Raw genomic sequence first — 17,651 nt, forward strand, 5'->3', positions numbered from 1 at the left:
AATTAGCTCTGAAATGCTCTGATAGTGGCACTAAGATGTCTTTGAATATGGTGCCTAGTTTGGACAACCTATGGTATGTTTGTAACCAGATATTCAGTTCGGGTTGGTCCTGAGTAGGACCCGGGTACCCACAGTACTACCCGGACCCGTGGTTAGTCACGTGATATATTGTTTAATGACAAAAACTCACTATAGCTCAGTGGTTACACTACAAGTCGCTAATGTTCACATTTCTGATGATGCACACATTCCTACAGTGGGTACCCGGGTATTGTCAGGTAATAGGGGGTTGAATACCCGGGTAGGGTCAGGTAATAGGGGGTTGGGTACCCGGGTAGGGTCAGGTAATGGGGGGTTGGGTACCCGGGTAGTAAATTCGGACTAGTCCCAGCCCTACAGTGTTGAGTATAGTGTAAGCTGTGTCTGTAGGAGTAACTTGCTCGACAACCTTGTGCCTTGTATATTTCCTTGTAGCAGTGTTTAGACAGTTGCAGTGTGAGTGAAATCGTAGATGTTGGTGTACTTTTAACAATATATCTTAAACACTATGTAAATAGAAAAGGTTGGAGGTAAAGATATTTCTACATTCTAAATCATCTTCATTTGATAAAGATGTGTAATTTTTCCCCATCTTATTCGAATATCTTCAATGCCTTGTTTTTTGGATGTTTTTTTGGTCATGTGGTGTTGAAGGTTAAAATGCATTAATTACCGTAAAATTTTGACCCGTCACTTTTCAGCCGGTGGGATTTGTCACGTTTATATCCAGAGTTGCTGCCGAGTCCGCCAAACAAGACCTTCAGGTGAGACTTTGACCTTCTGATGACCTTGTAGAGAGACCATGAAGTGGTTAAGCTTTTTATTGAAGTTAATCAGTTGATGTGGAGGTGCTTTATTCAGGAATTGGATTTTTTCAGTGATAATAGTGAGGATATATTTCTTTCAGGGAGTAAGATTCGACCCTGACCTCCCTCAGACCTTGAGATTGGAGTTCGCCAAGAGCAACACAAAAGTGACGAAGCCTAAACAACAGTCTCCCCAGCTCGCCGCCACCCACCCCACCATCATCCACCCCCTCACAGGACGTAAGTATACCCTGGCCTTGGCCACAGGTGCACTGACACACCTACACACCTTCCTTTACCTGTGGGATCATAAGGACTGTCACCGTTATATCTGTGGGGAGTCCAAGGCAGGATAGGTCCCCGTCTCCCATTCTTGTCTCCCTGGGGTTATTTCAAGGCTGAATAGACCCCAGTACCACATGCTTGTCTCCCAGTGGGTATTCCAAGGCTGGATAGATCCCAGTACCTCATGCTTATCTCCCTGTGGGTATTCCAAGGCTGGATAGATACCCAGAACCTCATGCTTGTCTCCCTGTGGGTATTCCAAGGCTCGATAGATCCCAGTACCTCATGCTTGTCTCCCTGTGGGTATTCCAAGGCTCGATAGATCCCAGTACCTCATGCTTGTCTCCCTGTGGGTATTCCAAGGCTGCATAGATACCCAGAACCTCATGCTTGTCTCCCAGTGTGGGTTACAAGTCAGGATAGGTCCCCAGTACCACATGCTTGTCTCCCTGTGGGTATTCCAAGGCTGCATAGATACCCAGAACCTCATGCTTGTCTCCCAGTGTGGGTTACAAGTCAGGATAGGTCCCCAGTACCACATGCTTGTCTCCCTGTGGGTATTCCAAGGCTGGATAGATCCTCCATGATCCCATGCTTGTCTCCCTGTGGGGATTACAGGACAGAATAGGTCCCCAGTACCTCATGCTTGTCTCCCTGTGGGTATTCCAAGGCTGGAAAGATCCTCCATGTTCCCTTGCTTTTCTCCTTGTGGAGATTCCAGGGCAGACAAGGTCCCCACTTCTCTATGCTTGACTACTTGTGGGGATAAGGGGCTGATTGAGATTGTGTGTTTTCATACCACAATGGCATAACTGTCATGCTGTCAACTACTGGTTTCCCTGCCCCACCCAAATCACTGGTCCTCCCTCGCTTAACACCCTGATTGCTCAACAATCCTGGGGACACTTACACAATGACCCACACACACTGTCACAACTTCGTTTCTTTGGAATTAGTTTGACCCCAGCCTTCTCAGTGTTAAGGTCAAGGTCGACAGTCAAGGGGCCGTGACCCTAATGTTACATTCTTGGTTTTCACTAGGATTTTGTGATATTGTAAATATGAATTTTGTCATCAAATTATGTCAGTATGTTTTAGTCTAATTTCCCTGCACCAGTTTGGTTCCCTATATCATATTCAGTTCCACACGTGATGCCAGTCCATGATGGCTGGAGACCATGAAACTCAGTCAAAGTTTCATGTTTATTATATATGAGGGGCAAATGTAGACTGTTTTTCTGTTGGAGGAAATATACCCCAAAATGCAGGAGAAGAGTAACCTTGCTTCTTGCTCTGGTTGTTTGACCAGCAGCATGCACGGCATCCAGTTTGATGCCTGCACATTGCTGAAATATTGCTGAAGTGGGACCGCATCTGTTCTACATATACATCCTGACATCTAGTGTCAATCTTGTTGCTCAGCGTGTCTGAAATATTGAAATATTGCTGAAGTGGGGCAGCATTTGATTTTCATATATACCCTGACATCCAGTGTGACTCTCATTGCTCATCTTTGCTGAAATGTTGCTGAAGTGGGGCTGCATCTGTTCATATTTACCCTGTGTGACTCTCATCGCTCATATTGGCTGAAATATTGCTGAAGTGGGGCTATATCTGTTCATATATACCCTGACATCCGATGTTACTCTCATTGCTCATCTTGGCTGAAATATTGCTGAAGTGGGGCTACATCTGTTCATATTTACCCTGTGTGACTCTCAAAGCTCATCTTGGTTGAAATATTGCTGAAGTGGGGCTGCATCTGTTCATATATACCCTGACATCCAGTGTCACTCCCGTCTTGCTATGTATATTTCTGTATGTTCAGCACATCTTCATCATGAGTCGGTATAACATTGCTTTGCACGGACAAGCTTTATGTGTACCTGCACTATCTAAATCAGCCGAAGGTCTCTCATCTACTTACAGACCAACCTGCAAAAAGTAAAGTTGAAAGAAACATGAAACGTTATGTTGGAAAATATGGTATTTTTTATTGCAATACAGTGAAATCCTGTTGGCCCCATCGCAGAGCTCTCTGTACAGTGCTATCTCTGTGTGGAGCTTGTGAGTCCATATAGAAAGGGGCATTACTCCTCCCGGTCCATATTCAAAGGGACATTACTCCTCCTGATCCATATTCAAAAGGACAATACTCCTCCCGCTCCATATTCAAAGGGACATTACTCCTCACAGTCCATATTCAAGGGGACATTACTCCTACTGGTCCATATTCAAAGGGACATGATTCTGTCAGTCTCTCAAGCTCCTCACAGCGATAGCCCAATCTCGGACAGCTCTGTACAATCTCTGCCACCAGTCAAAGCTCCGTACTGTGATAGGTGGCCATAACCATGGCTGGAGTTGAACTCGTAACCGACTGACCGTTATGTTTACAAGCAAGTGATGACTGTCATGACGCTGAATACTTTTACCCCAGCTAAATTATCTTCCTTTTTTGTCAATTTAAAGTGCTCTTTCATTTCAACTATCATGTAATTGGAATTAGAATCTAATGAGGGAGTTGGGTGATTTTCTGTCCAAACCAATCTGATTATAAAAATAGAAGTTAAATTCATCTGGGAAATCTGGTCAATTGTAAACCTTTTCAAAATTCACTATGACGACATTCCCAGAGATATGAACAAAAATATTAACATGACTATATTTGGGGTTAGAGGGCAAATTTCAATATTCTTGTAATGGCTGCTTCCACACTAACGGCAGCGACGTTTCCGAGAGTGTTACAAAGGTTGGAAGTAGCTCGTCAGTCTGTATGCAAAGGGACATAACTCCATGTTTTGTTTATCCATATTTCACTGGGAATGGCTGTGTCTGGAGAAGCTGATTTCACTGTATTTCAATGACATATACACATGTACTGTTCTCGACTGTTCTTTAAAAGTCTGGCATTTCATTAGAATGACTCAGGTTCTGTAAGTTGATCAGATGCCACGAGGTTTGGTCCAGCAGGGAAAGGCTGTTTGTGCATGCTGCTGTGAGAGGCAAACTGGTTTCTACTCTTGGTCCTAGGACTCTGTTGAATGTGTGTTGAACGTGTGTTGATGATATGTACGATATGATGTCGAGTCTCTCTAATATAAGCACCAAATAGAGTACTTGAATAAGCACAATTACTTTGAGGCACTCAATAACAAAAAGCACTTAGAAACTAAAAACAATTGAATGGACACCCAGTCAAAGTACGACATAACCATAGTGTAACAAGATAAAGATCAATCTTCTCACGGCCTGTTGTTGATAAATAACTTTATAAATAAAATCTATTGGGTCTTTCCTGAGACACACATGGAGGTGACAAACCCCCACGAATTAATAATATATTATATTATTCATTTTTAAAAAATGTAAGAAATTTCTCAGATGGCCCCTTAATTATCAAACACTCTTTGCATAAGATTTGGATGAGGTTTAGATGAGGTTAAGATGAGGTTTTAAATATCTTAAAAAGCGATGTAATGTAAATTAAGTGTACAACCTGAAGTAGCTGTATCATAGGGTTGTCGTATTTCCGAGGCAAGCGTGTCCACTAGCCTTTATAAAAGCCTAGTTTATTCCCTTGCCACATGAAGGCCACTTTTTGGGCTCATCCCTGGCGCCGCCTCTCATAGATCACGAGTTGTGTCCCTTGTACTGAAAACATGATATCCAATCAGATCGCTGTTCTTATCTCGTATAGCTTCACAAAGATGGCGACTGCCATAGGCAACGACCGAGTCGATCAGATAACGAAAACATTCGCGATTTCATCCCTGACACAAAAACATAGGCAGCGGTAAATCACTTTCAAAAACAAAGGACCAGTCGTGGACGCTGATTTTGTGAAACATTCTCTGAATGGGCTATTGATATGTGCAATAGTCCAAACATATTTAGCACAGGAAAGTGGGCTTGATGTGGCAAGGGTGAAACAAGATGCATGTCATCGAGCCAAATTGCGAGGATCGATGCTCATGATATCAATCACTGGATTTTTTGGTCTAGATTATTTTCAGACCGCCGTCATATAGCTGGAATATTGCTGAGTGCGGCGTTAAACAACAAATCAACCAAAAAAACAAAACTGATTAACATGTTGAATATTCTAGTAATAGATATGACTTTCTTTCTGGACGTCGAAGAAGCAGATGAATAATGAAAATAGTGGCAAGTTAACAGTTGAACGTGACATGTTGAATAAGGACATCAGGATATAGAAGAATTGGTTAGAATCTTTCTATTATGTTAAAACAAAATCATATGTTGGCTGATAAAATTTAGATAAAATATGCTGTTAAGCAGATAACTTTAAATTTTCAAGATGCAGTAATTTGTCTGATATAAAGAAGGACCTAATGTTTATTTATAAGCAATACATATCATTCCAGTCAAGAACAAAGGTTTCTAACTGAAATCATCTTGTTCAAAGTACTAAGTAACCAGAATGGTAACTAACTTTTGGTGTCACCAGTAGAATCAGGAAAGAGATTTTAATACTTTAATACTAATATTAAAAAAAGTTCATTCATAGATATGAAATCTTATTGTGAAGAAAGTTGTGCTGTGGCGTCATTAAGACGTTTGACGTCCACTTACTTCCGTAAAAATGAGTGCAGATATCTCATTTCTCTCTTGTTCTTTTGCAATATAATAAAAACATTACCTAGTTTTTCAAAACATTTCAGCATACGTCTACAAGGTTAATCTAAAAACTGCAATTATGACATAAACAGTTATTATTCTGAAAATAGGACTTTTCAGAAAATGATTCCAAATGTTTGATACAATGTATCTCTGTAATAAATATGAATTGAAACGTATGAATTGTACTTTCGTTGTCCTAAGATACTGTAGTTTTAAAATATGAGAAGTAAAAGTGATTTTTCACACATAATGTCCCATCTCATGGGGTGGTCACAAAATTAGGATGTTTATAAATTTAGATAATTCCGTTTCAATAAACAGATATCAGCTTCTCTAAATATCTATGCTAGTTTCTAAATAAAAACAAAATCATGTATGGTATATTTTTAAAAAATATGTATTTTGAACAAAATGTCATTCAATCATTAAATAGTGTTGAAGCTGGTAATCGTAAGCTTGCAGCTTATAAGAGAGAGATGACAAGTTTGTTTGCAAATGACCTTCTGTATTTCACTCACCCTACTAGCAAATTCACGTGTGCGTGTCTTTTTTACCTTCACTTGCAGAAGAGTTAGGTGCCGCCTTTTTCCCGGGCTGCCCCGAAGCTTGGGCCCCCCACCCTCTTGCTCCGTACCCCGAACTGGCACCAACTGCGGCAGCGCTACACCACACTGCACTTATTCAACACCCGGCGCTAGCACAGGTACCGGTGCGGGTTAGTGTTTCCTCTCCTTCATTTATTGCACAGTGCAAAGAAACACCGAGGAGGACGGGCCCTACGGCGCCGGTCGGTTGGTCGTCGGTCGGTTGAACGATTGAATGGTCGGTCGTCGGTTGGTCGTCGGTCGGTTGAACGATTGAACGATTGAACGGTCAGTCGTCGGTTGAACGATTGAACGGTTGGTTGGTCGTCAGTCGGACGGTCGGTCGGCTGGCCGGTCGGTCGGTCAGTCAGTCAGACGGTCCATCGGACGGTTGGTTTGACGGTCGGTCGGTCGTCGGACGGTCTTCGGTCGTCGGACGGTCTTCGGTCGGTCGTCGGTCGGTCGTCGGTCGGTCGGTTGGTCATCGGTCGGTCAGTCGTAGTGGTCAGTTGTAACTCTGTGGTCTGTGTGACACTAGCTAGGGTAATCTGTGTAATTCTACACCATGTGCTGCACCTGTTAATGTCGTGGAAACATTGTGACAGTCTTTACATAAATACTCGTAGTATGTGTTGGAGAGAAATTTAAAGGAATCTAACAAAAGTATATTTGTATTTGAGCAGTAAATTTGAAGAAAATGTCAATGGCTGAAAATCGGGTCAGCATTTCTAGTTTCAATGTTGTGCAGGATTCAAAGGACAATATTGATATTTCAGTTTTGAAATAGCATATAGGTACTGAGAGAGTGACGTTTCTGTTACTGTTGGTGAAAGGGATGTAATTATTGGAGAAACAGGTTGAGTATGTTGTAGACTGAAGGTGTCGATGTTTGTGAAGTTTCATATGAATGGAAACATCTGTAAATTAGATTTTGTGATAGGGCAGCTTTTTCAAATATATTAAATGTTGAGACAGATTGTAAGGTAAAGCAGCTTTTTCAAAGATGTTGGATGGTGAAAAGTTCAGACAGATCATTCATAATTTGCAGCATTATTTGCACAGTATTATTGTAATGCTGTGGTAGTCCAGTAAGTGCCAAAGGAGTGTAAGTAGTTTGTAGGAAAGTGGCATTAGGATGACTTAAATAGTTTGTGGGAAAGTGGCGTAAGAATGACTTAAATAGTTTGTGGGAAAGTGGCGTAAGAATGACTTAAATAGTTTGTAGGAAAGTGGCGTAAGAATGACTTAAATAGTTTGTAGGAAAGTGGCGTAAGAATGACTTAAATAGTTTGTGGGAAAGCGGCGTTAGGATGACTTAAATAGTTTGTAGGAAAGGGGTATTAGGATGACTTAAATAGTTTGTAGGAAAGTGGCATTAGGATGATTTAAATAGTTTGTAGGAAAGGGGCGTTAGGATGATTTAAATAGTTTGTAGGAAAGGGGCATTAGGATGACTTAAATAGTTTGTAGGAAAGTGGCATAAGAATGACTTAAATAGTTTGTAGGAAAGGGGCGTTAGGATGACTTAAATAGTTTGTAGGAAAGGGGCGTTAGGATGACTTAAATAGTTTGTAGGAAAGGGGCGTTAGGATGACTTAAATAGTTTGTAGGAAAGGGGCGTTAGGATGACTTAAATAGTTTGTAGGAAAGGGGCGTTAGGATGACTTAAATAGTTTGTAGGAAAGGGGTATTAGGACAACTTAAATAGTTTGTAGGAAAGGGGCGTTAGGATGACTTAAATAGTTTGTAGGAAAGGGGCGTTAGGATGACTTAAATAGTTTGTAGGAAAGGGGCGTTAGGATGACTTAAATAGTTTGTAGGAAAGGGGCGTTAGGATGACTTAAATAGTTTGTAGGAAAGGGGTATTAGGATGACTTAAATAGTTTGTAGGAAAGGGGCGTTAGGATGACTTAAATAGTTTGTAGGAAAGGGGCGTTAGGATGACTTAAATAGTTTGTAGGAAAGGGGCGTTAGGATGATTTAAATAGTTTGTAGGAAAGGGGTATTAGGATGACTTAAATAGTGTGTAGGAAAGTGGCATTAGGATGATTTAAATAGTTTGTAGGAAAGGGGCGTTAGGATGACTTAAATAGTTTGTAGGAAAGGGGTATTAGGATGACTTAAATAGTGTGTAGGAAAGTGGCATTAGGATGATTTAAATAGTTTGTAGGAAAGGGGCGTTAGGATGACTTAAATAGTTTTTAGGAAAGGGGCGTTAGGATGACTTAAATAGTGTGTAGGAAAGGGGAGTTAGGATGACTTAAATAGTTTTTAGGAAAGGGGCGTTAGGATGACTTAAATAGTGTGTAGGAAAGGGGCGTTAGGACAACTTAAATAGTTTGTAGGAAAGGGGCATTAGGATGACTTAAATAGTTTGTAGGAAAGAGGCATTAGGATGACTTAAATAGTTTGTAGGAAAGGGGCGTTAGGATGACTTAAATAGTTTTTAGGAAAGGGGCGTTAGGATGACTTAAATAGTTTGTAGGAAAGGGGCGTTAGGATGACTTAAATAGTTTGTAGGAAAGAGGCATTAGGACGACTTAAATAGTTTGTAGGAAAGGGGCGTTAGAATGACTTAAATAGTTTGTAGGTAAGTGGCATTAGGATGACTTAAATAGTGTGTGGGAAAGGGGCGTTAGAATGACTTAAATAGTTTGTAGGTCAGTGGCATTAGGATGACTTACTACTTCCATTATCCTTATCAGAGAATTCTAGATATGTCACATACTACTTCCCTAATTCCTAGTCAGAAAATTCTAGATCTGTCACAGACTTCTTCCCTAACTCCTAGTCAGAGAATTCCAGATATGTCACATACTACTTCCCTTCTCCTGGTCAGAGAATTCTTGATCTGTCACATACTACTTTCCTAGCTACTGTATTTTAGTCTGGTATGTTTGATGTGTTATGTACATGTTTCAGGTTGAAACCCCTCAAGTTCTAGAAAGGTATACTTAAGCACACCTCCCATATTTGACAATCAGCTTAAGTTCTACTTAAGTTCACCTTTTCCAAATTCCAGAACATGCTTTGGCAACACTTCCAAGCATGATGACGGTCCACTTCAAGTCCACCATAAGTCCACTCCAAGTCCACTTGTACTAAGCCACCCTGAATGCTCTGTGGCAGCAACTTCAGAACACATGCAAATCTCACCTACTAAGCCCACTAAGGCCCTGAAACACTGAGATGCTAACTTTAAGCACAGGCCCGCATGGTTGAAATGGCAAACATCTTGAGTTATCTCCCTTGAATGGAAGGGCATTTCAAACGTCTTTCATAACTACCTCCCATTTTTTGGTTGCGATGTCTGATGAAGTGAATCATTTCTCTTTGTTTGCCCTTTTCTCAGTAAACACTTGTCAAGAGACACGTTCAGTACACTTTCTGAAACTAATTCCGTCAACAATCACATATATAAGCATGGCACTCGAGCAATTGAGCATAACTGCCTTTACTTATTGCGTTACATAGGGATAATTATCTTCCACATGTCTGTCAAAAAGTCATACAGAGGAATTTTCTGTTCCCAAATGTGGATTTCCTTTATTTTATTGTTTTGGTTTACAGGTGTTAGTCGTTAATTTGCAGAACAAGTTCATCATTTGATCACTTTTACCCACGAATGATTTTTCATCCTGCTTAAAAAAAGCCAAAATTATTTTTTTCTCTTTTTCATTGTAATCCATTTGTGCTTAAGATTTTTGAAGGTCCGTTGATTTTGAGAATAATATTCTTTTTATTCGGGTTTATGATGCAGCTTAAACGCTAGGTGCAGATATTATCACAGTCGTTCACAGTTTAAGTTTATTAAAACTAATTCTTATCAACAATCATATTTGATAATTTCGTCAGAAAATGTTATGATGTTTTGCACATGATAATAGGGATTTTGGAAAGTATAAAAGCAATCTAGTGGTTTTAATGTTTGTGTTCGATACCAATATGTTGATACTTCACAGTTCTATATTGTTTGTTTAGTGTTGTTGTTGTGTAATGTTCTTAATATAGGTCAGTTGTTAGTTTGGCTTCAACAATCTCACCACATGATGTGCACTGCACAGATATCCGAAGTAATGGTTGTTGAAATAACCTGCACACCATTCAGACAGCTCATCTAACTCACCTGAACATTCTCTAATGTTTTGCACAGTGCAATAAATGAAGTCGCGGTATGCACACCTGTTTAACTTAAACGTGGACATCAATCTAAAAGAAATGGACCAGTCCATTTCAAAATTTGGGGGGTCAAATTTGGAAATTTATGAAAGAAATGGACCAGTCCATTTCAAAATTTGGGGGGTCAAATTTGGAAATTTATAAAAGAAATGGACCAGTCCATTACAAAATTTGGGGGGTCAAATTTGGAAATTTATTCAATTCAAATTGAAAATTTGAAATTGGATTCTTAGGTGTGCATACCCATCATGTTTTACTTGTTTGTTTTGCCCATGTTTATATGCAATGACGTTAACATCTTTGAAAGATGCACAGAGTTCAAGAAAATAACCTGTTTGGTTGTCACACCTGAAAAAAAAGGGGTTCCTTATCTCATTGGAGGAGGTTCCAAACCTTTGGGAAGATGACGCCAAGCGTAATGGGTTTCTTCCCAGAGCACTGTTTATTGAAGGTGTCATCATGGATTTGTCAGCCAGTATGGAAAAAAAACTGTTTAATTTGTCCGTTTTACACCAAAGGCCATCGGTCTCTCCACAGGCTGTGGACACTCCTAGCTTTCTGCGTTATATCAGTGAGATTTGGCGTTCACCTTGTGGGTGCGTTTTATGTCGCTATGTATGGGTGCGTATCAGGGAGTTATGTATTGGTGCGTATTACATTGTTATGTATGGGTGCATAGTACGTCGTTTTGTATGGGTGAGTATCACGTCGTTATGTATGGGTGAGTATTACGTCGTTATGTATGGGTGCGTATTTCGTCAATATGTATGGGTGGGTATCACACAGTTATGTATGGGTGCGTATCACACAGTTATGTATGGGTGCGTATCACACAGTTATGTATGGGTGCGTATCACACAGTTATGTATGGGTGCGTATCACACAGTTATGTATGGGTGCGTATCACACAGTTATGTATGGGTGCGTATCACACAGTTATGTATGGGTGCATATCACGCCGTTATGTATGGGTGCGTATCACACAGTTATGTATGGGTGCGTATCACACAGTTATGTATGGGTGGGTATCAGGCACTTATGTATGGGTGCGTATTACACAGTTATGTATGGGTGAGTATCACGTCGCCTTGTGCAGATACAGTTGACGTAAGTCGGTTCACTAAATAAAACCGACAAGTATTGAGCAAGAAAATCCAGGCTTAAACTTGTGTTTTATGACAGAAAAATCCTAGGATCACACCTTTATTGAAATCCAAAGAAGCTGAATATTTCAATTCCAATTTGTCGATGATTTACTAGCAATTTGTCTACTACATCAGATTCAGAAACAACAACAACCCTTTGCAACATCTCCTGGCTCCCTATGGCAATACCAGGTTGGTCCAATCTCACACCTCTTCAAGGAATGGAGAAATTCTCCTTCCTTCTCTCACAACTTCTGGCTCAACATGCCTGACACAAACAATTCTGGCCTATTCGAAAAAAGAATTTACGAATTAAGATGCAAACTAGTGACTTAAGAAGTCAAGCCTATTTTGAAAGAGTTCAGAAATTCAGATTTGAATGATTGACCTGAGATATTTTGGCCCATAATGATTGAAAAATCCGAATGATTGTCTGACAAAATTTTGGGTATTTTAAAACAAATTTGGTTATTTAAATTTGAATAAAGAATTTTTGTTGCATTCAAATTAGTGATATGGGATTAATCACACAGTTATGTATGGGTGCGTATCACACAGTTATGTATGGGTGCGTATCACACAGTTTTGTATTGGTGCGTATCACACTGTTATGTATGGGTGCGTATCACACTGTTATGTATGGGTGCGTATCACACAGTTATGTATGGGTGCGTATCACACTGTTATGTATGGGTGCTTATCACACTGTTATGTATGGGTGCGTATCAGGCAGTTATGTATGGGTGCGTATTACATCGTTATGTATTTTGAGTATCACACTGTTATGTATGGGTGCGTATCACACAGTTATGTATGGGTGCGTATCAGGCAGTTATGTATGGGTGAGTATTACGTCGTTTTGTATGGGTGCGTATCACGTCGTTATGTATGGGTGCGTATCATGTCGTTATGTATAGGTGGGTATCAGGCATTTATGTATGGATGTGTATTACGTCGTTATGTATGGGTGCGTATTACATCGTTATGTATGGGTGCAAATCATGCCATTATGTACAGGTGCGTATTACATCGTTATGTTTGGATGCGTATCATTCTGTTGTGTTACACTTTTCAATGTCTATTTTAGTCGGAAAACAATAGAAAGTATCCATACCATATCATTTCCGCTGCAGAAATAAACTAAGCAGTGTTAGAAATTGTTAGTCCTTGCCAAACTGCTAAATAGTTAAGGTATCATAAGGACTAGTAGAAATTTGCCAATTTTAAGGGTTTTGCTATATGCTATCATTATAATGACTAGTGGACTAAGGAATGTGCTCTTCGCAGCACTGCAATAAGATAGAAAGCTGTGGAGTGTCGCGCCTTGTGCAGATACAGTTGACGTAAGTCGGTTCACTAAATAAAACCGACAAGTATTGAGCAAGAAAATCCAGGCTTAAACTTGTGTTTTATGACAGAAAAATCCTAGGATCACACCTTTATTGAAATCCAAAGAAGCTGAATATTTCAATTCCAATTTGTCGATGATTTACTAGCAATTTGTCTACTACATCAGATTCAGAAACCACCACAACCCTTTGCAACATCTCCTGGCTCCCTATGGCAATACCAGGTTGGTCCGATCTCACACCTCTTCAAGGAATGGAGAAATTCTCCTTCCTTCTCTCACAACTTCTGGCTCAACATGCCTGACACAAACAATTCTGGCCTATTCGAAAAAAGAATTTATGAATTTAGATGCAAACTGGTGACTTCAAAAATCAGACCTATTTTGAAAGAGTTCAGAAATTCAGATTTGAATGATTGACCTGAGATATTTTGGCCCTTAATGATTGATAAATCCGAATGATTGTCTTGAATCTGACGAAATTTTGGGTATTTTAAAACAAATTTGGTTATTTAAATTTGAAAAAAGAATTTTTGTTGCATTCAAATTAGTGATATGGGATTAATTCGAACAGATTCAGTGTCCAGATTGAAATGTCATTTGTTAAAACCAGATCACATTGAACTTTTGGTTATTTTTTATAGAACCATGAAAATAATTTATTTTAATGATGACAATCAGAATATTTTATTTTAGACTACCTGGAAATTAAACTTTTCCTTTTTAAAAGTCCTGAAAGCTTTATTGAATCAGATGTTAACTGAACATCTATCAGGAAGGAATGTTGTAATCAGTGACCCTGAACATTAAGTAAAGCAACGGTTTAAACATAAAATCCTGAAATTCTCCGTTGCTGCAGGTTCTTGCACTCTGTACAACTCCACCATATAATCAGACTATTTTTTTTGTGCTTATACTGGTACTTGCTTTTTTACAAATGGCTCTAGTTTGTATAGTGCAATAAGAAATTGATTAAAGTGAGAATCTTTAGCAAGGGCTTGTAGAAATGAAATGTTTGTGTGTTGCTTAATTTGAAAATTAAATGCATTGATTACTTATTCTGTTGTTTTGCAAATGATTGGCATACTTCCAATTGTCAGAGCTATGCATACAGTCAGTATCATATGGCAGATAAATGTTTTTGGAAGAAATTTTTGTGAATATAACTATGCCAGATATTTGTTATGGATCTTATATAATGTCTCTTCATCATGTCTTTGTATTCGTGTACAGGTGCCTCTACCCTCTTTACCATGTCCCCCAACCCCTGACCACATCCTCACCAATGCTGACCCCCAACCCTGTCCACATCCCCGCCAACGCTGACCCCCAACTCTGTCCACATCCCCACGAACGCTGACCCCAAACCCTGTCCACATCCCCACCAATGCTGACTCCCAACCCTGTCCACATCCCCACCAATGCTGACTCCCAACCCTGTCCACATGCCCACCAACGCTGACCCCTCAACCCCTGACCACATCCCCACCAATGCTGACCCCCAACCCTGTCCACATCCCCACCAATGCTGACCCCCAACCCTGTCCACATCCCCGCCAACGCTGACCCCCAACCCTGTCCACATCCCCACGAACGCTGACCCCAAACCCTGTCCACATCCCCACGAATGCTGACCCCCAACCCTGTCCACATCCCCACCAATGCTGACCCTTCAACCCCTGACCACATCCCCACCAACGCTGACCCCCAACCCCTGTCCACATCCCCACGAACGCTGACCCCAAACCCTGTCCACATCCCCACCAATGCTGACCCTTCAACCCCTGACCACATCCCCACCAACGCTGACCCCCAACCCCTGTCCACATCCCCACGAACGCTGACCCCAAACCCTGTCCACATCCCCACCAATGCTGACCCCCAACCCTGTCCACATCCCCACCAATGCTGACCCTTCAACCCCTGACCACATCCCCACCAACGCTGACCCCCAACCCCTGTCCACATCCCCACGAACGCTGACCCCAAACCCTGTCCACATCCCCACCAATGCTGACCCCCAACCCTGTCCACATCCCCACCAATGCTGACCCTTCAACCCCTGACCACATCCCCACCAATGCTGACCCCCCAACCCCTGTCCACATCCCCACGAACGCTGACCCCAAACCCTGTCCACATCCCCACCAATGCTGACCCCCAACCCTGACCACATCCCCACCAACGCTGACCCCCAACCCTGACCACATCCCCACCAATGCTGACCCCCCAACCCCTGACCACATTCCCGCCAACGCTGACCCCCAACCCTGTCCACATCCCCACGAACGCTGACCCCAAACCCTGTCCACATCCCCACGAATGCTGACCCCCAACCCTGTCCACATCCCCACCAATGCTGACCCTTCAACCCCTGACCACATCCCCACCAACGCTGACCCCCAACCCTGTCCACATCCCCACCAATGCTGACCCCCCAACCCCTGACCACATCCCCACGAACGCTGACCCCAAACCCTGTCCACATCCCCACCAATGCTGACCCCCAACCCTGTCCACATCCCCACCAATGCTGACCCCCAACCCTGTCCACATCCCCACCAACGCTGACCCCCAACCCCTGTCCACATCCCCACCAATGCTGACCCCTCAACCCCTGACCACATTCCCATCAACGCTGACCCCCCCCAACCCTGTCCACATCCCCACCAACGCTACCCCCCAACCCCTGTCCACATCCCCACCAATGCTGACCCCCCAACCCCTGACCACATTCCCATCAACGCTGACCCCCCCAACCCTGTCCACATCCCCACCAACGCTGACCCCCAACCCCTGACCACATGCCCACCAACACTGACCCCCCAACCCCTGTCCACATCCCCACCAATGCTGACCCCCCAACCCCTGACCACATTCCCATCAATGCTGACCCCCCAACCCCTGACCACATCCCCATCAACGCTGACCCCCCCAACCCCTGACCACATCCCCAACCTCAGCTACCAGGCACAACCTACCACTGCTACCCCAACCCCAACCCCAACCCAACCCCAACCTCCAATATCATAGCTGCCAATCATTGTCCACAGCCAACTCTCACAACCAACAACCCTCCACCCCCAATCCGCCCCAACACAACCCCCCAACCTCCACCCAACCTTCCCAAGTCGAAGAAGCACCCATCTTGTGTGTCTATTCTACCACCCTCCATCACTCCAGCTGGTGTTCCCCAAGCTGGTGTTCCCCAAGCTGGTGTGTTTGTTGATTTGTTGAAATGAGAACAGAAGCCACTGATTCAGGAAAATAGCATTCCGCCACTCATCCTTAGCTTTTATGAAAAGCTAACATTAGAATGCCCAAGGGAATCATTGGTAATATGTTGATGCATTCCGAGCCTGTCTCTAAAATGTATTAATCTCATTGACTGAAATAGATTTATTTACCTGTGAGTAAATTAGGAGTGACAAAATCTAAGGGGATTATTTTGCTGCAGATGAGTCGTAGCAAGCTGTAATCTTGTCACTGCATCAAATCGGCAGTGCTTCGGTGTCAGCTACTTCTAAGATGCTTGTTAGCTTCACGCCTTGCACTTTGTCTAAATTACCTAGGGAGCCCGATAAGCGAATGTAGTTAATGCTACTTTCTGGAAAACTGTTTATCTTAATTCGGGAGCCTCAGGCGAACATTGAGCTTTGTTGCTCTGGTAATGGGGGCTCGATCAACCAGCCATTGCCACAAATTGTCCAGCCCCGACCAAAAACTGTTTCTTGTTCACACCTTACAACGATCCATTTATCTTTTCATCGAGGCACAATTGTGATAACTAAATTCTGTATGGCACTGTCCGAACTGCCAGTTCTTGTTACGGAGAATCAATGCCCACAATTCCAAGGGAAGTGGCTATCAGCATGAATGGTCGGCATGTGGTCGGCTCCCAGCTGGTGTAACACAACACCTTGGGCAGCTTGTCAATAGGCCAGACTGGTCCTTCTCTATCAGTCTTCCCCAGTATTTCCAATCCCACCTTCCACCCACCACCAACCACCCAGTCACCTTCCACCCATCCACCCACCACCCATCCACCCGCCACCCAGTCACCCACCACCCAGTCACCTATCGCAGATCCACCCAATTACCACCCACCTCCAATTCACTTTCCGCTCCAAGCCTACCCAATACAGTTTCCTCCCCAGTGTCAGTCTTGATTGTATTTCAGGATAAGTCAATGATTTGTCTTTCTGGCTTGTCTTGACTTGACTTTTCATTTGACAGCTATTTTTTTTACAAGGTGTAAGTTCTCTTTTAATCTAGCTAAATATTTCCCATCCCAGTATTACCCCTCCCCATATTCCTCATCCCCTTATTCCCTATCCCCTTATTCCCTACCCCTTTATTCCCCATTTAGGCATTCCCCATCCCCATCCCCATCCCCATCCCCGTTTTCCCCATCCCCGTATTCCCAATCCCCATTATTCCCCATCCCCATAATCCCCATCCAGGTATCCCCCGTATTCTTCATCCCAATATTCCCCATCCCAGTATTCCCCGTATTCCTCATCCCCATATTCCTCATCCCAGTATTCCCCATCCCAGTATTCCCCATATTCCTCATCTCAGTATTCCCCATATTCCTCATCCCTGTATTCCCCATCCCGAT

At 42.5% G+C, this 17,651-nt stretch overlaps 1 protein-coding gene across 16 annotated transcripts in view; it reads left to right on the forward strand.

Moving 5' to 3' along the window:
* The window catches only part of LOC124143326 (protein couch potato-like), a 193,639-nt gene that overhangs the window by 160,366 nt on the left and 15,622 nt on the right, over positions 1–17,651 (forward strand). For 13 of the 16 annotated variants that reach the window (XM_048395271.1, XM_048395274.1, XM_048395272.1 and 10 more), the window contains 4 exons: positions 741–803; positions 947–1,085; positions 6,341–6,489; positions 13,199–13,255. In XM_048395271.1, the coding sequence (XP_048251228.1) occupies positions 741–803; positions 947–1,085; positions 6,341–6,489; positions 13,199–13,255 (408 nt within the window). The remainder of the gene's footprint in view (positions 1–740; positions 804–946; positions 1,086–6,340; positions 6,490–13,198; positions 13,256–17,651) is intronic. The other 3 variants (XM_048395263.1, XM_048395267.1, XM_046512247.2) reach the window with 3 other exon arrangements.

Source organism: Haliotis rufescens, unplaced genomic scaffold, assembly GCF_023055435.1.
Source record: "Haliotis rufescens isolate VD_foot unplaced genomic scaffold, xgHalRufe1.0.p SCAF_14, whole genome shotgun sequence".
Lineage (NCBI taxonomy): Eukaryota > Metazoa > Mollusca > Gastropoda > Lepetellida > Haliotidae > Haliotis > Haliotis rufescens.